Raw genomic sequence first — 25,502 nt, 5'->3', positions numbered from 1 at the left:
AAGTAAAGGTTTAACTCACTAAGACAGAAGTAGAAGGTAAAGGTTTAACTCACTAAGACAGAAGTAGAAAGTAAAGGTTTAACTCACTAAGGCAGAAGTAGAAAGTAAAGGTTTAACTCACTAAGGCAGAAGTAGAAAGTAAAGGTTTAACTCACTAAGGCAGAAGTAAAAATTTAAGGTTTAACTCACTAAGACAGAAGTAGAAGGTAAAGGTTTAACTCACTAAGACAGAAGTACAAAGTAAAGGTTTAACTCACGTAAGGCAGAAGTAGAAAGTAAAGGTTTAACTCGTTAAGGCAGAAGTAGAAAGTAAAGGTTTAACTCACTAAGGCAGAAGTAGAAAGTAAAGGTTTAACTCACGTAAGGCAGAAGTAGAAAAAAAAGGTTTAACTCACGTAAGGCAGAAGTAGAAAGTAAAGGTTTAACTCACTAAGACAGAAGTAGAAAGTAAAGGTTGAACTCACTAAGACAGAAGTAGAAAGTAAAGGTTTAACTCACTAAGACAGAAGCAGAAAGTAAAGGTTTAACTCACTAAGGCAGGAGTAGAAAGTAAAGGTTTAACTCACTAAGGCAGAAGTAGAAAGAAAAGGTTTTACTCACTAAGGCAGAAGTAGAAGGTAAAGGTTTAACTTACTAAGGCAGAAGTATAAAGTAAAAGTTTAACTCACTAAGACAGAAGTATAAAGTAAAGGTTTAACTCACGTAAGACAGAAGTAGAAAGTAAAGGTTTAACTCACCAAGGCAGAAGTAGAAAGTAAAGGTTTAACTCACGTAAGGCAGAAGTAGAAAGTAAAGGTTTAACTCACTAAGGCAGTAGAAAGCACTGCAAGGCCAGGCAACGATCTGCCTAACATAATCTCAGTGAAGGTTTCCACTCCTGTACTGTAATACGTAAAGGTATCCAGTGCATTCAGTTGACCCAGACAGACTCCCGTGTCCATACCTAGAGCTACTGAGGTCGATCCATTGTTGGTGACCGTCTGAATGCTGGACATAAGTGCTGGAGAAATAGACAAAAATGTCGCGGCCTGGAGACGACAAACAACGCATTCACAATCATCATTGGAGTCACACATCCATACACATCCATTCGCATACATACACATAGATACACATAGGATGATGCACAGATTGATAGAAAGAGAGATAGATAGATAGATAGATAGATAGATAGATAGATAGATAGATAGATAATGTTATTTAAAGAGATAGACTTGTGTTGTCACTTCTCCATATCCTCTGATTCCGAAGTGCCTTGGCACCAACACAAACTAAGATTCAATCCAAGGAGACAGTGGAGATTGGAAATGTTTGAAACTTCAACTTGAAACAAGAACTACAAAACACAGTGACAGGATACTATACTATTAGGAATACTCAAATCAACTAATCAACTGTGTAGCTTCACTAGCAGCATCTAGCTCAAAAGTTAAAACTACTTTTAAATAATCTCCCCAAACCTCTAGAATCTTTTGTTTCTCACGCCCAGGCTTCACCTTCACCTTACTTTTCCCTGACCGTTACATCCTGGTGTCTCGATTGCCTATTTAAGTGTGACATCCTTATAGATATTTTAAATGTAACTATTTTCTGAGGTAAATAGAATTCATTTTTTTAATTGTAACAATGACCTCACCGATGTTTGTCCCCCCCCCTCAGGCCTCTGTGTCACACTGACATGAAAATGTGTTAGTAAACTGACGACCAACCTTTGGTTCCCTGGCTGAAAGGCTCATAGTCATACGCTCCTGCATCACCAATGTAAATAATAGTTTTGGCGTTGCTGATAAGTTGCTGGAACTCTTGGATTGTATCAGGACCGATGTCACATACCATTGAGGTCTGGGGTACACCTTGGGAGGTAGTCACTACCTCTGTCTTTGGTAGATCAGAGACAGGTGCCTCCGTCACTTCTTCCTCTGTAACCTCTGGTGGTGGGGGAGGCAGGAGACTTTCTGCTACCACCAAGTCCACAGGTAAATGAATGGGAATGCCACAAACTTTTGCCTTTTTGATCAATCTAGAGAGGGAAGAAAAGGTCAACATGAACCTTACACCGTTAAGAAGAAACCTGCTAGAAATATAGTCACAACCACAATACACAGCGATTCATTCAGATTTCATTGGAAATATGCTTCACTTTTCACATTAAAAGTACGTTTTTTTCCCCAATTACTACTAGATTTTATTTCCCTACTTTGATTTCTGAATGTGTGCGCTTGAATTGTCGTCATGAAGGTCGCAAGTTCATGCCCCGCCGTTATGCACCAGGTCTGGGCTAGTAGAGTAGACATGACCTTTAACCTCAGTATTTAATTTATCTTGCTTCTAGTAGAATAAGAAACCAATTATAGACATGACCTTTAACCTCAGTATTTAATTTATCGTGCTTCTAGTTCTGTAGAATAAGAAACCAATTATAGACATGACCTTTAACCTCGGTATTGGAAAGTTATCGGAGCCGAAGGTCAATGATTAGAATCTTTGTTATCCTTTTATGAGAGTAGCCCAGTTCAAACACCGAATAGCCTCCTCCACATCGCTTCATCCTATACTTTCTGTTGTATAAGGCACGAGGCCTTCACGAGAATACATTCTTTCTTTTTCTGTGCGATACCATTCACAAGTGAGAAAGTATGTTTTCTTTGAAATCAATTCTTTGTTTTATTTCTAACAAGGTGAAAGCCATGGGCGCCCGCAGGATTTTTTGCAGGGGGGGTGCAAGCTGCCACCCATGGCTCAAAGTCGTAACTTTCTTGTTATAATATTAAAGAAAAGAACTGCCCCCTATTCGGCCCCTCATTCCTAATCGAGATTAAGTGCTCAGTAAATACTTCTAGTTCATGAACTAAACAGAAGAAGAAACTAAACACGTGAACCAAGTATTCACTGTACAACATTGTGTGTTCACTTGATCCGTGAGGCTCGTGCTTCCTTACGTTCGATCAGACAAAAACTGCAAACGTTGACTGTGGCTGCCGAAACTGTCTATAACTGTTGAACATTACTTTTTTGTATTTTAACGTTTATTATTAATTTATTAGTAGTTAAAAGTTAGACAATCCATCACTGTGTACCGGCACCTAATTACTGAGTACCGGCACCTATTTTTTTTACAACAAGTACTAAGTCTATGTGCAAATCGTCACGACTATCATGCTATAGAATATTCGGCAAGCCTATAATAATTCGTACATGGTCGGACATGAACTACTGATTGGCTCACTCTAGTGACAATAAAAGCCTATCTGTACAACTGTACTTCAATGGAAGCACTACTTGTTAAGCTACTACACTTTATAATGTTCCAATGATAGTCCTTTAGATTTAAACTTAGAAGACGATGAGCAAATTTTTTTTTGAAAAGTAATTCATTAAACTATTGAATCAATAATTCATGGGCGCACGTAGGGGGGGGGGTACATGGTGGTGCACTTGCAACCCCCCCCCCCCTGGATTCTGAGTAAATCTACATCTACGTAATAAAACAAAAGAGATCTGGTATTTCATTATAGAATATAAATAATTGGCTAAAATGTGGCTACTCAGAATTCAGAGGCGTACACGTACATGGTTGGTCATCAATTCCTGGTACGCCAAGGCTAATTTACTACTACACTAACCAGTGGAAGCACTATTTGTTCAGTGCTACTTAGAAGTTCATTGAGTTGGTGTTGAGAAAAAATGGCTAGAATTTGGCTACTCAGAATCCAGGGGGGTGCAAGTGCACCCCCTTGCACCTCCCTGCGGGCGCCCATGGTGAAAGCTATTCGTTAATGTGCGTGTCAACCACTAAAGATTCACGATGTGAATGACATCAGCTACTGAGATCCAAGAAGAAGAAGATACATTTAGATTCTGCTGACATTGCTAGCACTGACCCCCATACCCTACAGAGACAGAACTCAAACCTAGAGGCGAGCCGCCTAGCACTGACCCCGATACCCTACAGAGACAGAACTCAAACCTAGAGGCGAGCCGCCTAGCACTGACCCCCATACCCTACAGAGACAGAACTCAAACCTAGAGGCGAGCCGCCTAGCACCGACCCCCATACCCTACAGAGACAGAACTCAAACCTAGAGGCGAGCCGCCTAGCACTGACCCCCATACCCTACAGAGACAGAACTCAAACCTAGAGGCGAGCCGCCTAGCACTGACCCCCATACCCTACAGAGACAGAACTCAGACCTAGAGGCGAGCCGCCTAGCACTGACCCCCATACCTTACAGAGACAGAACTCAAACCTAGAGGCGAGCCGCCTAGCACTGACCCCCATACCCTACAGAGACAGAACTCAAACCTAGAGGCGAGCCGCCTAGCACTGACCCCCATACCCTACAGAGACAGAACTCAAACCTAGAGGCGAGCCGCCTAGCACTGACCCCCATACCCTACAGAGACAGAACTCAAACCTAGAGGCGAGCCGTACCAACCGTTGACGTCATTTGAAACAAATCCACAAACTATTTCCTTTGATGGGACTCTCTAGTGACACTAGTCAGTAGACAAGTAGGAGACTACATCATGGGCGTAGCTAGGTGCTTTTTTCAGAGTTGGGGATCTAGGGTGGAAATGTAAACTATTTTCCTTTCTTCTTTTTTATATACACACACACACACCTATACATCTATGTCTCAATATAATCATACATGTTCAGACCAATATATTTCTGCTTATAACCATACATGTCCGACCTATATATATATCTGCTTATAATCATACATGTTCCGACCTATATATATCTGCTTATAATCATACATGTTCCGACCTATATATATCTGCTTATAATCATACATGTTCCGACCTATATATATATCTGCTTATAATCATACATGTTCCGACCTATATATATATCTGCTTATAATCATACATGTTCCGACCTATATATATATCTGCTTATAATCATACATGTTCCGACCTATATATCTCTGCTTATAATCATACATGTTCCGACCTATATATCTCTGCTTATAATCATACATGTTCCGACCTATATATATTTGCTTATAATCATACATGTTCCGACATATATATCTCTGCTTATAATCATACATGTTCCGACCTATATATATTTGCTTATAATCATACATGTTCCGACCTATATATTTCTGCTTATAATCATACATGTTCCGACCTATATATATTTGCTTATAATCATACATGTTCCGACCTATATATCTCTGCTTATAATCATACATGTTCCGACCTATATATATTTGCTTATAATCATACATGTTCCGACCTATATATATTTGCTTATAATCATACATGTTCCGACCTATATATCTATGTTTCCAGAAAGTCAAATGGCAGTTGTTTTGGTTTTCACTGTCTAAAACTGTCTCTCAAATGGATGAAATGTTTAACGTGAGTGTCATGTCAGCCAGATGTGTATATGTTGTCTACTATGTGTCATGTCAGCCAGATGTGTATATGTTGTCTACTATGTGTCATGTCAGCCAGATGTGTATGTGTTGTCTACTATGTGTCATGTCAGCCAGATGTGTATATGTTGACTACTATGTGTCATGTTAGCCAGATGTGTATGTGTTGTCTACTATGTGTCGTGTCAGCCAGATGTGTATGTGTTGTCTACTATGTGTCATGTCAGCCAGATGTGTATGTGTTGTCTACTATGTGTCATGTCAGCCAGATGTGTATGTGTTGTCTACTATGTGTCATGTCAGCCAGATGTGTATGTGTTGTCTACTATGTGTCATGTCAGCCAGATGTGTATGTGTTGTCTACTATGTGTCATGTCAGCCAGATGTGTATATGTTGTCTACTATGTGTCATGTCAGCCAGATGTGTATGTGTTGTCTACTATGTGTCATGTCAGCCAGATGTGTATGTGTTGTCTACTATGTGTCATGTCAGCCAGATGTGTATATGTTGTCTACTATGTGTCATGTCAGCCAGATGTGTATGTGTTGTCTACTATGTGTCATGTCAGCCAGATGTGTATGTGTCATGTCAGCCAGATGTGTATGTGTTGTCTACTATGTGTCATGTCAGCCAGATGTGTATGTGTTGTCTACTATGTGTCATGTCAGCCAGATGTGTATGTGTTGTCTACTATGTGTCATGTCAGCCAGATGTGTATGTGTTGTCTACTATGTGTCATATCAGCCAGATGTGTGTTTGTGTTGTCTACTATGTGTCATGTCAGCCAGATGTGTATGTGTTGTCTACTATGTGTCATGTCAGCCAGATGTGTATGTGTTGTCTACTATGTGTCGTGTCAGCCAGATGTGTATATGTTGTCTACTATGTGTCATGTCAGCCAGATGTGTATGTGTTGTCTACTATGTGTCATGTCAGCAAGATATGTATGTGTTGTCTACTATGTGTCATGTCAGCAAGAAATGTATGTGTTGTCTACTATGTATCATGTCAGCAAGAAATGTATGTGTTGTCTACTATGTGTCATGTCAGCCAGATGTGTATGTGTTGTCTACTATGTGTCATGTCAGCCAGATGTGTATGTGTTGTCTACTATGTGTCATGTCAGCAAGAAATGTATGTGTTGTCTACTATGTATCATGTCAGCAAGAAATGTATGTGTTGTCTACTATGTGTCATGTCAGCCAGATGTGTATGTGTTGTCTACTATGTGTCATGTCAGCCAGATGTGTATGTGTTGTCTACTATGTGTCATGGCCATGGGTAAGCCTGCTTCATTGGATCATTCGAACTAACTACTTGCTTTAGTAAAAACGGAAATTAAAAATTAGCTTTTCTTTTTAAACGAAACAAAAAAGTAGATAGCACGCCGCTATGGTTGCCAAGCCCTACTCCTATGTTGTTGTTAGTACTCTGCAGGCCGCTATTGTTGCCAAGCCCTACTCCTATGTTGTTGTTAGTACCCTGCAGGCACGCTATGGTTGCCAAGCCCTACTCCTATGTTGTTGTTAGTACTCTACACGCCGCTATGGTTGCCAAGCCCTACTCCTATGTTGTTGTTAGTACTCTACAGGCCGCTATGGTTGCCAAGCCCTACTCCTATGTTGTTGTTAGTACTCTACACGCGCTAAGGTTGCCAAGCCCTACTCCTATGTTGTTGTTAGTACTCTACACGCCGCTATGGTTGCCAAGCCCTACTCCTATGTTGTCGTTAGTACTCTGCACACGCCGCTATGGTTGCCAAGCCCTACTCCTATGTTGTTGTTAGTACTCTATACGTGCTATGGTTGCCAAGCCCTACTCCTATGTTGTCGTTAGTACTCTACACGCGCGCTATGGTTGCCAAGCCCTACTCCTATGTTGTTGTTAGTACTCTGCACGCCGCTATGGTTGCCAGGCCCTACTCCTATGTTGTTGTTAGTACTCTGCAGGCCGCTATGGTTGCCAAGCCCTACTCCTATGTTGTTGTTAGTACTCTACACGCCGCTATGGTTGCCAAGCCCTACTCCTATGTTGTCGTTAGTACTCTGCACACGCCGCTATGGTTGCCAAGCCCTACTCCTATGTTGTTGTTAGTACTCTCCACACGCCGCTATGGTTGCCAAGCCCTACTCCTATGTTGTTGTTAGTACTCTGCAGGCCTTATGGTTGCCAAACCCTACTCCTATGTTGTTGTTAGTACACTGCAGGCAGCTATGGTTGCCAAGCCCTACTCCTATGTTGTTGTTAGTACTCTACACACGCGCTATGGTTGCCAAGCCCTACTCCTATGTTGTTGTTAGTACTCTACACACGCGCTATGGTTGCCAAGCCCTACTCCTATGTTGTTGTTAGTACTCTACACACGCGCTATGGTTGCCAAGCCCTACTCCTATGTTGTTGTTAGTACTCTACACGCGCGCTTTGGTTGCCAAGCCCTACTCCTATGTTGTTGTTAGTACTCTGCAGGCCGCTATGGTTGCCAAGCCCTACTCCTATGTTGTTGTTAGTACTCTGCAGGCCGCTATGGTTGCCAAGCCCTACTCCTATGTTGTTGTTAGTACTCTACACACGCGCTATGGTTGCCAAGCCCTACTCCTATGTTGTTGTTAGTACTCTACACACGCGCTGTGGTTGCCAAGCCCTACTCCTATGTTGTTGTTAGTACTCTACACGCGCGCTTTGGTTGCCAAGCCCTACTTCTATGTTGTTGTTAGTACTCTGCAGGCCGCTATTGTTGCCAAGCCCTACTCCTATGTTGTTGTTAGTACTCTGCAGGCCGCTATGGTTGCCAAGCCCTACTCCTATGTTGTTGTTAGTACTCTACACGCGCGCTTTGGTTGCCAAGCCTTACTCCTATGTTGTTGTTAGTACTCTACACACACGCGCTATGGTTGCCAGGCCCTACTCCTATGTTGTTGTTAGTACTCTACACGCGCGCTTTGGTTGCCAAGCCCTACTCCTATGTTGTTGTTAGTACTCTACACACACGCGCTATGGTTGCCAGGCCCTACTCCTATGTTGTTGTTAGTACTCTACACACGCGCTATGGTTGCCAAGCCCTACTCCTATGTTGTTGTTAGTACTCTACACGCCGCTATGGTTGCCAGGCCCTACTCCTATGTTGTTGTTAGTACTCTACACACGCGCTATGGTTGCCAGGCCCTACTCCTATGTTGTTGTTAGTACTCTACACGCCGCTATGGTTGCCAAGCCCTACTCCTATGTTGTTGTTAGTACTCTACACGCCGCTATGGTTGCCAAGCCCTACTCCTATGTTGTTGTTAGTACTCTACACGCCGCTATGGTTGCCAGGCCCTACTCCTATGTTGTTGTTAGTACTCTACACACGCGCTATGGTTGCCAGGCCCTACTCCTATGTTGTTGTTAGTACTCTACACACGCGCTATGGTTGCCAGGCCCTACTCCTATGTTGTTGTTAGTACTCTACACACGCGCTATGGTTGCCAAGCCCTACTCCTATGTTGTTGTTAGTACTCTACACGCGCGCTTTGGTTGCCAAGCCCTACTCCTATGTTGTTGTTAGTACTCTGCAGGCCGCTATGGTTGCCAAGCCCTACTCCTATGTTGTTGTTAGTACTCTGCAGGCCGCTATGGTTGCCAAGCCCTACTCCTATGTTGTTGTTAGTACTCTACACACGCGCTATGGTTGCCAAGCCCTACTCCTATGTTGTTGTTAGTACTCTACACACGCGCTGTGGTTGCCAAGCCCTACTCCTATGTTGTTGTTAGTACTCTACACGCGCGCTTTGGTTGCCAAGCCCTACTTCTATGTTGTTGTTAGTACTCTGCAGGCCGCTATTGTTGCCAAGCCCTACTCCTATGTTGTTGTTAGTACTCTGCAGGCCGCTTTGGTTGCCAAGCCTTACTCCTATGTTGTTGTTAGTACTCTACACACACGCGCTATGGTTGCCAGGCCCTACTCCTATGTTGTTGTTAGTACTCTACACGCGCGCTTTGGTTGCCAAGCCCTACTCCTATGTTGTTGTTAGTACTCTACACACACGCGCTATGGTTGCCAGGCCCTACTCCTATGTTGTTGTTAGTACTCTACACACGCGCTATGGTTGCCAAGCCCTACTCCTATGTTGTTGTTAGTACTCTACACGCCGCTATGGTTGCCAGGCCCTACTCCTATGTTGTTGTTAGTACTCTACACACGCGCTATGGTTGCCAGGCCCTACTCCTATGTTGTTGTTAGTACTCTACACGCCGCTATGGTTGCCAAGCCCTACTCCTATGTTGTTGTTAGTACTCTACACGCCGCTATGGTTGCCAAGCCCTACTCCTATGTTGTTGTTAGTACTCTACACGCCGCTATGGTTGCCAGGCCCTACTCCTATGTTGTTGTTAGTACTCTACACACGCGCTATGGTTGCCAGGCCCTACTCCTATGTTGTTGTTAGTACTCTACACACGCGCTATGGTTGCCAGGCCCTACTCCTATGTTGTTGTTAGTACTCTACACACGCGCTATGGTTGCCAGGCCCTACTCCTATGTTGTTGTTAGTACTCTACACACGCGCTATGGTTGCCAAGCCCTATTCCTATGTTGTTGTTTTTACTTATGGAAGTATTTCAAGCAGGCTTCATTGACAGCAGTTTTCCCAATCTTGACAGTTTCCTGCGAAGCGAAGTAGGCACTTGCCACGCCCCCACACAGAATCAGTTCATCCACAAAATGTAACATTTTCTGGATCCTGCTGACATTCGCCACACTGTCTTTGCCCCCAATGATAGCCAGCACAGGATGTTCTAAAGTATCTCGGAGCTCAAAATAGCGGATCACCTCTTTCTTCAAGTTGAGACCTGAAGAAAACAAAACATTGGACAAGTTAGAACTTGAATAAAAAAAACATTGGACAAGTTATAACTTGAACAATGTTACAAAAGACAGTTTGTGTGGAAACACAAACTCAAAATCGGCCCCCGAAGTGGTCCACCCAGGCAGGCTTCAATATTTTCAGAAAGAACATCCGAATGAAATTATATAAAGACAAATGAGAGATAAGAATGGAGAAAGAAGGTTAACAGATCTTGTGTAGTGCCCCAACGGTTCAGCAGATCAAAGGATAGGTGAAAGTGAATGTAAAGTTAGATGTGAACCTGGCCTAACTAGTTCCCCTTTTAGAGCTTGTGGTCTATAGGGCAGATGATGTAAAGTTCATCTGTTTTTTGTGGCCTACGATTAACGAGGGTGTCATGTAGCCAGCACAACGACCAACCGCCTTTACTTTTCCCCAAATAATGTCAGGTACCCATTAGATTTGATTTGATTTTTGATTTGAGGCACATCGGCACAATTTAGGCCATGTCGTGCCTGCAGTCCCCTAAGGATCCCTCTCTCTCTAAACAACAAGGGCCAGATTCTATTCAGTCATATAATTAAAATCAAGGTCTATTCACACTTAAAATAGTAAAGGTAGTAAAAATTTAAATATTTGGTAAAAATCTAATGTAAATAGAACATGTTCACAAATTCATAAATCAGATCTTCGTAGATAGCCCCACTTCCCGGATAAAGCCCAGTACCTTCCCAGGGTCGACATTATCAAATAGTGTATTTAAATTAGTGACTCTAAAATATTTCGCCCTGACATCCTGGTATCTGGGGCAATCAACTGAGTGGACTCAGAGGCGCCCAAAGATTCCAAAGTTGAAAATCCCAGTCTTCACCAGGATTCGAACCCGGGACCCACGGCTCGGAAGCCAAGCGCTTTACCGCTCAGCCACCGCGCCTCCCCTGGTCTAACTGATGTCTTATAATTGATCCAATTGTTTTGAAAAGGCTCAATCTCTTAATCAAATCATAAAAAAAAATTCGCAATATAAAATAGTTCAGGAAAATGACATTTACAAGATTACTATTCGTTTTAAATTAAGTCTAACTTATAATGCATACTAATTAGCTTTTTCTCTGTAAAAAAATGCTTGCATAACTGATTTTAAAAATTAGATTTTTCGCTTTCAGAAAAAAAAAGTAGCCGTTACATCAGAACTTTGAATGGTCTAAAATAGTGTGATGTCGTATTTTCAATATCTTTTCTAGTTTACGAGATCTAAACGGGACGGACGGACAGACGGACAGACATTTCACAAAAAACTAATAGCGTCTTTTCCCCTTTCGGGGGCCGCTAAAAATCATTGGACAAGTTATAACTTGAAGACAACAAAACATTGGACAATTAATAATTGAAAACAACTAAACATTGGACAAGTAATAACTTGAAAACAACTAAACATTGGACAAGTAATAACTTGAAAACAACTAAACATTGGACAAGTAATAACTTTAAAACAACTAAACATTGGACAAGTAATAACTTGAAAACAACTAAACATTGGACAAGTAATAACTTGAAAACAACTAAACATTGGACAAGTAATAACTTGAAAACAACTAAACATTGGACAAGTAATAACTTAAAAACAACTAAACATTGGACAAGTAATAACTTGAAAACAACTAAACATTGGACAAGTAATAACGTGAAAACAACTAAACATTGGACAAGTAATAACTTGAAAACAAATAAACATTGGACAAGTAATAACTTGAAAACAACTAAACATTGGACAAGTAATAACGTGAAAACAACTAAACATTGGACAAGTAATAACTTGAAAACAACTAAACATTGGACAAGTAATAACTTAAAAACAACTAAACATTGGACAAGTAATAACTTGAAAACAACTAAACATTGGACAAGTAATACCTTGAAAACAACTAAACATTGGACAAGTAATAACTTAAAAACAACTAAACATTGGACAAGTAATAACTTAAAAACAACTAAACATTGGACAAGTAATAACTTGAAAACAACTAAACATTGGACAAGTAAACAACTAAAGATTGGACAGCTTCTAGCTACGCATGAAGATGTTGGGAATTCAAAACATTGATATACTGTCTTACTGACATTGTCTCCTTAACATTGTCTCCTTAACATTGTCTCCTTGACATTTTCTTCTTGACATTGTCTCCTTGACATTGTCTCCTTAACATTGTCTCCTTGACATTGTCTCCTTGACATTTTCTTCTTGACATTGTCTCCTTGACATTGTCCATTTGACATTGTCTCATTGACATTTTCTCCTTAACATTGTCTCCTTGATATTATCTCCTTGACATTGTCTCCTTAACATTGTCTCCTTGACATTGTCTCCTTAACATTGTCTCCTTGACATTGTCTCCTTGACATTGTCTCCTTGACATTTTCTTCTTGACATTGTCTCCTTGACGACATTATTCACTTTTAAGTTATTTCTGACTTTGGGTCTTACAGGTTTAACTTGGATGACTCAAAGTAACCTGGTTTAACATGGATGACTCAAAGTAACCTGGTTTAACTTGGATGACTCAAAGTAACCTGGTTTAACTTGGATGACTCAAAGTAACCTGGTTTTACATGGATGACTCAAAGTAACCTGGTTTAATTATTGGATTCAAAGTTTCCTTGTCCCGCACTTCGGCAGGCTAGAGCAACAATAAATGAATGTTATGCATACAAAACTTTCACTTCAATAATTGCCCACCAGATAACATTTGATTATGGATGAATGAAATGAGAGGTAGCTCTCAGACTTTTGACTTGAATCTCTTTCAATGACATGTCCTCCATTCTTTCATGCTGTCTTCCCATTGGCTTTCTCTGTCAGCCTCTTTGTCCTGGTGTACTGTTTTCTCAAGGTGGAACTTTGCAAGCCCTGAGGACGTTGTGAGCAGGTTAGTGTGTGAGGTCCGATCACTGTATTAATCCTCTTTCTAGTCTCTTGCTTTATGATGCGGTCTTTAAATGTGATACCTAGGATCTTTCTGTAGCATCTCAATGCCATTGTTTGGATCCTCTTGTTCTGCAGTCAGCGTCCAAGATTTGCAAGCCTATGGAAAGTAGCTCAAGTTTGGTTCCTTACTCTGACGAATGCTTCAAGGTGTTTAACGTGCCCTATGCTGGGGAAGTCTTGTCTTTGCCTATCACCAAGTCACAGCCAGTTCTTCATCTCTCCCCGTCACATCATCTAGGTCGACCGCAAAGCGCAAGTGACGTAATTCTACTTTCTCCAAGGCTTACAGTAGTACCTTCATAGCCATCGAGAGGATCTTTCATTATCCTTTGATATTTTTTTGTCACGTCGCACAATTTAGGCCATGTCATGACCCTAATTCTCCAATGACTTGCACAATCTATTGAAACTAGTTCGGGGATTGCTGAGAGAGTTCTACAGAGTACAGCGGAGGCAGTAAACATGCAACACAAAAATTCTTTAAAATAAAACTTAGATATGAAGTGTAGTTGTATCAATTAGTCATGTCATTACATTTATAATAGATCTACACTAACAAGAATAAATATGCCATTACAAATAGCTTTTACCAATTGTTTTTGTTTAGCGAAATGTCTAGAGACAGAGAAAGAGATCTATGGGGGATTCATTTTCAAATGCATCTATAAAAAAAAAAGGTGAACCACCTCTTTAGCCTTCTCAAGCCAATACACTAACCTCTGCGCCACGGAAGTGCTTGTCAAAATAAAAAGTTTAAAAGTTATCTATTGTTAATTTTAACCTATACAATTAATTAAACTTATTTCACATTATTAGTCAAGTACGATTTCTTTCACTTGTTAAGCCAATAGTTAATTAACTGATTGTTGTTGTTTTTTTAATTCATTCTTATTTTGTCTGGTAAAAGCAATAAATGTGCCCACTTTCAGCTTGGTCTGCCCACTTCAGCTTGGAATGCCCACTTTCAGCTTGGAATGCCCACTTTCAGCTTATTCTCTGTGTATGAATATATGTGCACACTTTCAGCTTGGTCTCTGGGTGTGTGAATAAATGTGCACACTTTCAGCTTGGTCTCTTGGTGTATGAATATATGTGCACACTTTCAGCTTGGTCTCTGGGTATATAAGTAAATGTGCACACTTTCAGCTTGGTCTCTGGGTGTATGAATAAATGTGCACACTTTCAGCTTGGTCTCTGGGTGTATGAATAAATGTGCACACTTTCAGCTTGGTCTCTGGGTGTATGAATAAATGTGCACACTTTCAGCTTGGTCACTGGGTGTATGTATAAATGTGCACACTTTCAGCTTGGTCTCTGGGTGTATGTATAAATGTGCACACTTTCAGCTTGGTCTATGGGTGTATGAATAAATGTGCACACTTTCAGCTTGCTCTCTGGGTGTATGAATAAATGTGCACACTTTCAGCTTGGTCTCTGGGTGTATGAATAAGTGTGCACACTTTCAGCTTGGTCTATGGGTGTATGTATAAATGTGCACACTTTCAGCTTGGTCTCTGGGTGTATGTATAAATGTGCACACTTTCAGCTTGGTCTATGGGTGTATAGATAAATGTGCACACTTTCAGCTTGGTCTCTGGGTGTATGTATAAATGTGCACACTTTCAGCTTGGTCTATGGGTGTATGAATAAATGTGCACACTTTCAGCTTGGTCTCTGGGTGTATGAATAAATGTGCACACTTTCAGCTTGGTCTATGGGTGTGTAGATAAATGTGCACACTTTCAGCTTGGTCTCTGGGTGTGTGAATAAATGTGCACACTTTCAGCTTGGTCTCTGGGTGTATGAATAAATGTGCACACTTTCAGCTTGCTCTCTGGGTGTATGAATAAATGTGCACACTTTCAGCTTGGTCTCTGGGTGTATGAATAAATGTGCACACTTTCAGCTTGGTCTCTGGGTGTATGAATAAATGTGCACACTTTCAGCTTGCTCTCTGGGTGTATGAATAAATGTGCACACTTTCAGCTTGCTCTCTGGGTGTATGAATAAATGTGCACACTTTCAGCTTGGTCTCTGGGTGTATGAATAAATGTGCACACTTTCAGCTTGGTCTCTGGGTGTATGAATAAATGTGCACACTTTCAGCTTGGTCTCTGGGTGTATGAATAAATGTGCACACTTTCAGCTTGGTCTCTGGGTGTATGAATAAATGTGCACACTTTCAGCTTGGTCTCTGGGTGTATGAATAAATGTGCACACTTTCAGCTTGGTCTCTGGGTGTATAGTTAAATGTGCACACTTTCAGCTTGGTCTCTGAGTGTATGAATAAATGTGCACACTTTCAGCTTGGTCTCTGGGTGTATGAATAAATGTGCACACTTTCAGCTTGGTCTCTGGGTGTATGAATAAATGTGCACACTTTCAGCTTGGTCTCTGGGTGTATGAATAAATGTGCACACTTTCAGCTTGGTCTCTGGGTGTATGAATAAATGTGCACACTTTCAGCTTATTCTCTGAGTGTATGAATAAATGTGCACACTTTCAGCTTGGTCTCTGGGTGTATGAATAAATGTGCACACTTTCAGCTTGGTCTATGGGTGTATGTATAAATGTGCACACTTTCAGCTTGGTCTATGGGTGTATGTATAAATGTGCACACTTTCAGCTTGGTCTATGGGTGTATGTATAAATGTGCACACTTTCAGCTTGGTCTCTGGGTGTATGAATAAATGTGCACACTTTCAGCTTGGTCTGGGTGTATGTATAAATGTGCACACTTTCAGCTTGGTCTCTGGGTGTATGAATAAATGTGCACACTTTCAGCTTGGTCTCTGGGTGTATGAATAAATGTGCACACTTTCAGCTTGGTCTCTGGGTGTATGAATAAATGTGCACACTTTCAGCTTGGTCTGGGTGTGTGAATAAATGTGCACACTTTCAGCTTGGTCTCTGGGTGTATGAATAAATGTGCACACTTTCAGCTTGGTCTGGGTGTAGGATTTTGCCTTGATGTTTATAAGGCTGAAGGCCCAGTAGTTTTGACACAGTTGCCGTTATTTGGAAGAGTGATGGTGAGTGATTGGGTCCAGGGCTTGGACTATTCTCCTGACTGAAACCAAATCTTGACGCAAATCTTAAAATCTTGAATGACCAGAATAGTTTCAAATAACTTAAAAATTTGTGTCGAATGTTTACATAACAAATTGTCAACATTGTCTTGTGTTTACTTAACAAACCCCTCCACTTTGTCGTGTGTTTACTTAACAAACCTCTCCACTTTATCGTGTGTTTACTTAACAAACCTGCCAACTTTGTCTTGTGTTTACTTAACAAACCTCTCCACTTTGTCTTGTGTTTACTTAACAAACCTCTCCACTTTGTCTTGTGTTTACTTAACAAACCTCTCCACTTTGTCTTGTGTTTACTTAATAAACCTCTCCACTTTATCGTGTGTTGATTTAACAAACCTCTCCACTTTGTCTTGTGTTTACTTAACAAACCTCTCCACTTTGTCTTGTTTTTACTTAACAAACCTCTCCACTTTATCGTGTGTTTACTTAACAAACCTGCCAACTTTGTCTTGTGTTTACTTATCAAACCTCTCCACTTTATCTTGTGTTTACTTAACAAACCTGCCAACTTTGCCTTGTGTTTACTTAACAAACCTGCCAACTTTGCCTTGTGTTTACTTAACAAACCTGCCAACTTTGTCTTGTGTTTACTTAACAAACCTCTCCACTTTATCTTGTGTTTACTTAACAAACCTGCCAACTTTGTCTTGTGTTTTAGTCCGACTGTTGAACTGTCAGCGTCATACAGGCTGAGAAATGATTCATTGATCAAAGCGTCTCCCAGAGAGCTGAGTTTGTTTCTGTCAAGAGACAAATTGTTTGGGTTCAAGACAAAACCAAAGAATCAATGTCAAACAAGTAAAATATAAATAAACCAGTCGACCCGCGGCGTAGCATACGCCGCTATTTTGCAGGGCCAACCTTAGGCCACTGCAACCTATGCGACCTCAATGGGCCCAGCACTTTTATAGGCTCCGCGCTAATTTTAGGTGTATAAATTATTAAATTAAACCATTTTATAACTTATAACAGATTTCCCGCGGTCTCCTGTCAGGAGCTCCTGGAAATCTCCTGAAATTGCAAAATATACGAAAAAGTCCTGGAGATATCCGGAAATTATTAAAATCTTTTGAAAACTCATACCAATCTCCTGAAATATACAGACAAAAATTCTGTTGTTTTCTTTCGCTCTTAAATTACCTAGGATAACTCCCTCCGTCCGAGTTAAAAAAATAAAAAGGTCATCTTTCGATTGTGTTCAAACTCTTGAGCGTGCTCTGTCGCCTCGATAGTTACTACAGAGTAGATTACCCCCCCCCCTTTTTTTTTTAACGTGAGGTAGAAATAAAAAAAAAAGAGTGCTATTGGAACGGTCTCTGCCCTGCTAGGTTGTGGTCCTGCCCTGCTAGGTTGTGGTCCTGCCCTGCTAGGTTATGACTACGTGTTCTCCCACCCCTCTTGTTTTCTCGTGGACTATCCGCAGAGTGATCTTTCCTTTACTCCTTACTATTCGACAAAACTCTTGAAGGAAGAAGAGAATTATTTATATAGATAATTTAAAAAACAAACAAGATTGTTTTAGGGGAAGAACGCCACATGTACAGTCATATCTTAATACGGCAATATTTATTTCATTTTTTTATCAAACATAAGTAATTAATTACCACTATTTGATAAAACTAATCAGTTAATTTTTACAATACATGATTTTTTATGGTGTGTGGGGGGGGGGGTAAAATTTTTTTGTTTGTTTTTAATTGAACACATTGATGAGTTATTAAGAAACAAATAAATCCCTCTCTAAGTTGTAGATAGGACATATTTTCTCTTTTTACAGAGAATTCATCTCGTACGTTCATAAAGTTTTCTTGGTGGGTGGGTTCAATAACCTTGATGCGGATATTGAAAACGGCTCTAAAGATTTGTCTAGAAATAGGACAGTTGGTGTTCTCACTTACTTAGACTTAGGTCCTCCCGCGCAGTTCGGCGCATTGGGCGGCAAGCTGTCTTCACAAAGATCTGTCGCTGGCAATGTCTGAAGCCTCCTGTCCACTGGTCTGAGGTCCTCAATTAAGGTGTGGCGCCAAGCTATACAACGACGTCCCTGTTTGCGCTTTCCTCGTATTGGCATCCATTTCATCGCAACTCTTGGTATGCGTAGTTCATTTTGTCGGAGAACATGTCCCGCAAACCTCATGCGACCCTCTATCAAAACCTCACTAAGTGTTCGACTCCCGGTTCGGCATAGGATTTCCTAGTTTAAGACCCGATCTGTGTAACTGACTCCCATTGTTGAGCCACATTTGGTCTTTTCTCAATTTTGACAGATGACTTCCATGTCTCACATGCATTTGTTGCTGTTGGAATGACGATTGTGTTATGGTAGGCATCCCCATCAATTGTTATGATGTTGCCAAGGTATGTGAACTTGTCCAGCTCTTCAAGCTTTGACTCGCCAAGTCTGACGGGGACACCCTTTGCTTTATATCCCACTCGCATAATTTTAGTCTAATCCAAGTTTATGCGGAAGCCAATTTTGGGTGGCTCTCTGTCTAGGCTCTCCGTCATTTCTTGTATGCATTTATTTGTAGCCCCGAGTAGTGCTACGTCATCGGCGAAGTCCAAGTCCGTCATTCGGTTTTGTTCACGCCATTGAATACCAAAGGCAGTCTGGTTCATTTGCTCTCCTCATTATGTAACCGATGGCTAGGAGGAAGAAGAAGGGAGATAGGATGCACCTCTGTCTCACACCTGTCTCACACCTGTCTCGATGCTAAAAAAACTCGGTTGTTTTTTCTTCTGTTTTGATGGCAGCAACTAGATTGACTGTCTAGGTGTACTGTATACACTGTCTAGGTGTACTGTATACACTGTCTAGGTGTACTGTATACACTGTCTAGGTGTGCTGTATACACTGTCTAGGTGTACTGTATACACTGTCTAGGTGTACTGTATACACTGTCTAGGTGTACTGTATACACTGTCTAGGTGTACTGTATACACTGTCTAGGTGTACTGTATACACTGTCTAGGTGTACTGTATACACTGTCTAGTTGTGTCTTAGGACTTGGACGAATGTTCCTGGGATGTCCTAAAGTCTCTGACTAGTTTCCACACTTGCTGTTCATCAGGGCCAAACAAAATTTAGTAGCTCGTTGATCCACACAGTGTGGGCAATAATTTGAAATTTGGTGACAGAACTAGACAATATTTCTCTTGAACTTTCTCTATGTCTTCGTGTATATCCGCACATAGACATTATAATGTTCAAAGTTGACTCAATGACTGTTTAGGAACACAGGCGTAGCTAGGGTAGTGGGAGGGAGGGGGAGAATTGGAAAATCCCTCCGGGCCATTCTTTACATTAATTATTAAATATTACGCAAGATGCAGGGGCCCCCACAAAGGTCAAGCCCCCCAGGGCCCCCAAATGATGGCAAATTCATAGCTACGCTACTGTATTCTAAGTATAGATCTAAAGGGCTACTATGGGACTATTATAAAGTGTAATAGATCTCTACATTCACATAACCCAGTGATTCTTTCTCGATGGGAGGTAGGGAAGGGGCGGTAAGAAATGTTCCTTTTTTTTAAGACTAACATTCACTGAGTTCTTTGAGAGGAAACAAATCGCTCTGTAAGCTGTAGACTAAGTGTGGAGTCTTTTTTTTTCTTAGTATTTTGTCATGTTCTATTAGTCTTGTTCTATTTGTCTTGTTCTATTTGTCGTGTTCTATTTGTCATGTTCTATTTGTCATGTTCTATTTGTCATGTTCTATTTGTCTTGTTCTATTTGTCATGTTCTATTTGTCATGTTCTATTTGTCATGTTCTATTTGTCATGTTCTATTTGTCTTGTTCTATTTGTCATGTTCTATTTGTCATGTTCTATTTGTCATGTTCTATTTGTCATGTTCTATTTGTGTCTTGTTTGATTGTGTTAGGAACAATGAATACCAATCTGTGTAAAACAAACCAACTCAAATAATGGTCAGAGTTCAAAGTCAGCTGAGATTGAAATCAATCATTTGACACTACTTTTAGAGAGTTACTTCATTAGTGCATACATAGTCTTTAGCTGAAGGATAGGTCCTTCTACTATCCACATAATAGATACCTTTTTTACTTTTTTTTTTTTTGAGAGTTATAGGTCTTTGTTTTGGTCGTAACTTTGATAGTGATACTAAAGATTTGGCTAGAACAGTACTTTTTTAAAGCTGTTTTACCCTGAAATAACGACGCAATATCTTATTTTAAAGCTGTTTTACCCTGAAATAACGACGCAATATCTTATTTTAAAGCTGTTTTACCCTGAAATAACGACGCAATATCTTATTTTAAAGCTTTTTTACCCTGAAATATCTGTGTATGATGCAATATCTTACATTTGTTTATTTTGAATGCCATGTAAAGTGACCAACCAAATTATTTCGTTTGTTTCTGAATGTGTTTGATAAAAGAAAAAAAAAATCCGCCCACTTCCGGTTCGACAGGGAAATTCCATTTTTGGTTTCTACTTTTAAAAATAAACAAATTCTAAGACTTCAAGACTGGTTCTACAGTGAGTTTCTAAGACTTCAAGACTGGTTCTACAGTGAGTTTCTAAGACTTCAAGACTGGTTCTACAGTGAGTTTCTAAGACTTCAAGACTGGTTCTACAGTGAGTTTCTAAGACTTCAAGACTGGTTCTACAGTGAGTTTCTAAGACTTCAAGACTGGTTCTACAGTGAGTTTCTAAGACTTCAAGACTGGTTCTACAGTGAGTTTCTAAGACTTCAAGACTGGTTCTACAGTGAGTTTCTAAGACTTCAAGACTGGTTCTACAGTGAGTGTCTAAGACTTCAAGACTGGTTCTACAGTGAGTTTCTAAGACTTCAAGACTGGTTTTACAGTGAGTTTCTAAGACTTCAAGACTGGGTCTACAGTGAGTTTCTAGAAATGGGGTGTCTGGCCAAATGAGTCTAATCTTTTAATTTGTGTGTTCTAGTTTCTTTCTACTTTCTTGAGCTCCCATGGGAGCAGCATATTCAAATTTGTTCTAAACTAGTGTTTCCTAAAATATGTTCCGCGAAACACTATGTTCAGGGAGGCCTGAATGTCCTACGAGCTACTGGAATAATTAACTAGTAGGCCAGCACGAGAATTAATCCCTAAAGTAAATGCAGAGAAAAATGTTCTTCTTGGTAAGTAATTAAATTCTAAAACATCATTAAAAACTTTTATTTTTATTATTAGTATGAGACTTCAATTTGAAACAAAGATAAAAGATGAGTCATTGAATGATTTCTAATCAAAGAGTGCTAGAATATTTAAACAAATATCTTTAGTGTTTTTTTTTAAACTTCAGTTTCATGTAATCACTTTCAGTGAAGCAAATGAAACAAAGTCAAAGTAAGTAGAGAAACAGGCTTGTGCTATCGTTTGATTAGTAAACATATTGAACCTGAATCTTAATGAGCTTTAAGTTAGAAATACCGGTAGTCGTTGAGAGCATCATAAGAGACCTTGATCTTTAACCCTCCAGGTAATTCTTTCACTCCTATTTCTTCCGGGTGAAACCGGATATTTTCAAGTAAAAGAACTCTGCCGGGTTCCTGACTACGGATTGCAATATCAGCGGCGTCCGAGACACCTTCCGGGATGAAGACCACAGGCTGTTCAAACCAAATAGAGACATTTAAATTATAGAATAGAGAGGTCTCTAGTCAAGTACAAGGTTCAAACGAATCAGTTTTACAATTCAATGCCATGAGAAGATGTCCAACCTGGTCTAAGACAGTTTCCAGAGCTTCTTTCAATGGCGCCAGGCTATACTTCTCATCTGGTACCCCACAGGCTTCACCGCGATAACCAATCAATGTAATAGAGCGAGCTCCTTTTCTTTGAAGAAATTTGATCAGCGGGATTAATTGCTAGAAAAGTAGAAACAAGTTTTTAGATTACAGAGGTAATCTGTCAGTTGCTAGGGAAGTAGAAACAAGTTTTTAGATTACAGAGGTAAAGTCAGTTGCTAGGGAAGTAGAAACAAGTTTTTAGATTACAGAAGTAAAGTCAGTTGCTAGGTAAGTAGAAACAAGTTTTTAGATTACAGAGGTAAAGTCAGTTGCTAAGGAAGTAGAAACAAGTTTTTAGATTACAGAGGTAAAGTCAGTTGCTAGGGAAGTAGAAACAAGTTTTTAGATTACAGAGGTAAAGTCAGTTGCTAGGGAAGTAGAAATAAGTTTTTAGATTACAGAGGTAAAGTCAGTTGCTAAGGAAGTAGAAATAAGTTTTTAGATTACAGAGGTAAAGTCAGTTGCTAAGGAAGTAGAAATAAGTTTTTAGATTACAGAGGTAAAGTCAGTTGCTAGGGAAGTAGAAACAAGTTTTTAGATTACAGAGGTAAAGTCAGTTGCTAAGGAAGTAGAAACAAGTTTTTAGATTACAGAGGTAAAGTCAGTTGCTAAGGAAGTAGAAATAAGTTTTTAGATTACAGAGGTAAAGTCAGTTGCTAGGGAAGTAGAAACAAGTTTAGATTACAGAGGTAAAGTCAGTTGCTAAGGAAGTAGAAACAAGTTTTTAGATTACAGAGGTAAAGTCAGTTGCTAGGGAAGTAGAAACAAGTTTTTAGATTACATAGGTAAAGTCAGTTGCTAAGGAAGTAGAAACAAGTTTTTAGATTACAGAGGTAAAGTCAGTTGCTAAGGAAGTAGAAACAAGTTTTTAGATTACATAGGTAAAGTCAGTTGCTAAGGAAGTAGAAACAAGTTTTTAGATTACAAAGGTAAAGTCAGTTGCTAGGGAAGTAGAAACAAGTTTTTAGATTACAGAGGTAAAGTCAGTTGCTAAGGAAGTAGAAACAAGTTTAGATTACATAGGTAAAGTCAGTTGCTAGGGAAGTAGAAACAAGCGTTAGATGTACTAATAGCACACTAAATGTATGATACTGACTCTAAGTGGAAATGGGTCTCGCACTTGACCACTTTCCTCCACATCTAGATTGAGGTCTGCTTTCACCAGGACTCTCTGGTCTGTGAACTCTCCTGAATCAGCGGCTAAAATGTTGGTCAGTCTTCCAGGAGGCTATGTTCCAATCAAATAGAAACAGACTGTTAGTCTTTTATTGATATGTTCTCGCTATAATTGATCTAAAAGTGTAGGTCACGTTATTGTGAAGATTTGCATATCACTGATATAGTGTGTTAGAAACAATTAGATAAATTAATAATGCTATAAGTAAAGCGAATGCGTGAATGTAAAAATAGTATGAATAGAGCAGCTTATCGACCTCAATTTAATTTTTTTAAAAAGGCTTCAATATATATTTAGATCTAGATCAATCAAGAGTCTAGATACTATAATAATATGTACCATTATAATAGATACAGATCTACATGTAGCCTACATTATTTTGTTTAATACATAGAAATGATCGCCTACTTATGGTTAATAGACTTTTTGAAATCTATAAATAAGTTACTATTAGATGGTTTATCCAAGCAAAGAATGATTTTGTATACATCTAATTCCTAAAACATTATTTTAATTATCTGTAGATCTAGATCTAGAATATAAGAACTATGAATGCTCTAGAAGTCACTCAATGACTATGAATGCTCTAGAAGTCACTCAATGACTATGAATGCTCTAAAAGTCACTCAATTACTATGAATGCTCTAGAAGCCTAGTCACTCAATGACTATGAATGCCCTAGAAGCCTAGTCACTAAATGACTTTGAATGTGATTCTAGAAGAAGCCTAATAACTCAATGACTATGAATGTGGCTCTAGAAGTCTAGTCACTCAACGAATATGAATGCTCTGGAAGATAGTCACTCAATGACTATGAATGTGGCTCTAAAAGTCACTCAATGACTATGAATGTGGCTCTAGAAGTCACTCAGTGACTATGTATGTGGCTCTAGAAGTCACCCAGTGACTATGTATGTGGCTCTAGAAGTCACCCAAAGACTATGAATGTGGCTCTAGAAATCACTCAATGACTATGAATGTGGCTCTAGAAGTCACTCAATGACTATGAATGCTCTAGAAGTCACTCAATGACTATGAATGCTCTAGAAGTCACTCAATGACTATAAATGCTCTAGAAGTCACTCAATGACTATAAATGCTCTAGAAGTCACTCAATGACTATGAATGCTCTAGAAGTCACTCAATGACTATGAATGCTCTAGAAGTCACTCAATGACTATAAATGCTCTAGAAGTCACTCAGTGACTATAAATGCTCTAGAAGTCACTCAATGACTATAAATGCTCTAGAAGTCACTCAATGACTATAAATGTTCTAGAAGTCACTCAATGACTATATATGTTCTAGAAGTCACTCAATGACTATAAATGTTCTAGAAGTCACTCAATGACTATAAATGCTCTAGAAGTCACTCAATGACTATAAATGCTCTAGAAGTCACTCAATGACTATGAATGTTCTAGAAGTCACTCAATGACTATAAATGCTCTAGAAGTCACTCAATGACTATAAATGCTCTAGAAGTCACTCAGTGACTATAAATGCTCTAGAAGTCATTCAATGACTATAAATGCTCTAGAAGTCACACAATGACTATAAATGCTCTAGAAGTCACTCAGTGACTATAAATGCTCTAGAAGTCACTCAATGACTATAAATGCTCTAGAAGTCACTCAGTGACTATAAATGCTCTAGAAGTCACTCAATGACTATAAATGCTCTAAAAGTCACTCAGTGACTATAAATGCTCTAGAATTCACTCAGTGACTATAAATGCTCTAGAAGTAACTCAATGACTATAAATGCTCTAGAAGTCACTCAATGAGTATAAATGCTCTAGAAGTCACTCAGTGACTATAAATGCTCTAGAAGACACTCAATGACTATAAATGTTCTAGAAGTCACTCAATGACTATAAATGCTCTAGAAGTCACTCAATGACTATGAATGCTCTAGAAGTCACTCAATGACTATAAATGCTCTAGAAGTCACTCAGTGACTATGAATGCTCTAGAAGTCACTCAATGACTATAAATGCTCTAGAAGTCACTCAATGACTATGAATGCTCTAGAAGTCACTCAATGACTATAAATGCTCTAGAAGTCACTCAATGACTATAAATGCTCTAGAAGTCACTCAATGACTATAAATGCTCTAGAAGTCACTCAATGACTATAAATGCTCTAGAAGTCACTCAGTGACTATGAATGCTCTAGAAGTCACTCAATGACTATGAATGCTCTAGAAGTCACTCAATGACTATGAATGCTCTAGAAGTCACTCAATTACTATGAATGCTC

At 39.7% G+C, this 25,502-nt stretch overlaps 1 protein-coding gene across 3 annotated transcripts in view; it reads right to left on the bottom strand.

The window, feature by feature from the left end:
• LOC106079506 (uncharacterized) overlaps nt 1-25,502 on the bottom strand; it is a 262,219-nt gene that overhangs the window by 16,909 nt on the left and 219,808 nt on the right. For all 3 annotated transcript variants that reach the window (XM_056015519.1, XM_056015522.1, XM_056015521.1), the window contains exons 26-32: nt 23,160-23,291; nt 21,995-22,141; nt 21,705-21,883; nt 16,923-17,029; nt 9,972-10,215; nt 1,710-2,020; nt 807-1,000 (exon numbers count right to left, since the gene is read on the bottom strand). In XM_056015519.1, coding sequence (XP_055871494.1) covers nt 807-1,000; nt 1,710-2,020; nt 9,972-10,215; nt 16,923-17,029; nt 21,705-21,883; nt 21,995-22,141; nt 23,160-23,291 — 1,314 coding nt within the window. The remainder of the gene's footprint in view (nt 1-806; nt 1,001-1,709; nt 2,021-9,971; nt 10,216-16,922; nt 17,030-21,704; nt 21,884-21,994; nt 22,142-23,159; nt 23,292-25,502) is intronic.

Source organism: Biomphalaria glabrata, chromosome 17 (assembly GCF_947242115.1).
Source record: "Biomphalaria glabrata chromosome 17, xgBioGlab47.1, whole genome shotgun sequence".
Classification (NCBI taxonomy): domain Eukaryota; kingdom Metazoa; phylum Mollusca; class Gastropoda; family Planorbidae; genus Biomphalaria; species Biomphalaria glabrata.
This window is presented reverse-complemented; position numbering and strand designations above follow the sequence as displayed.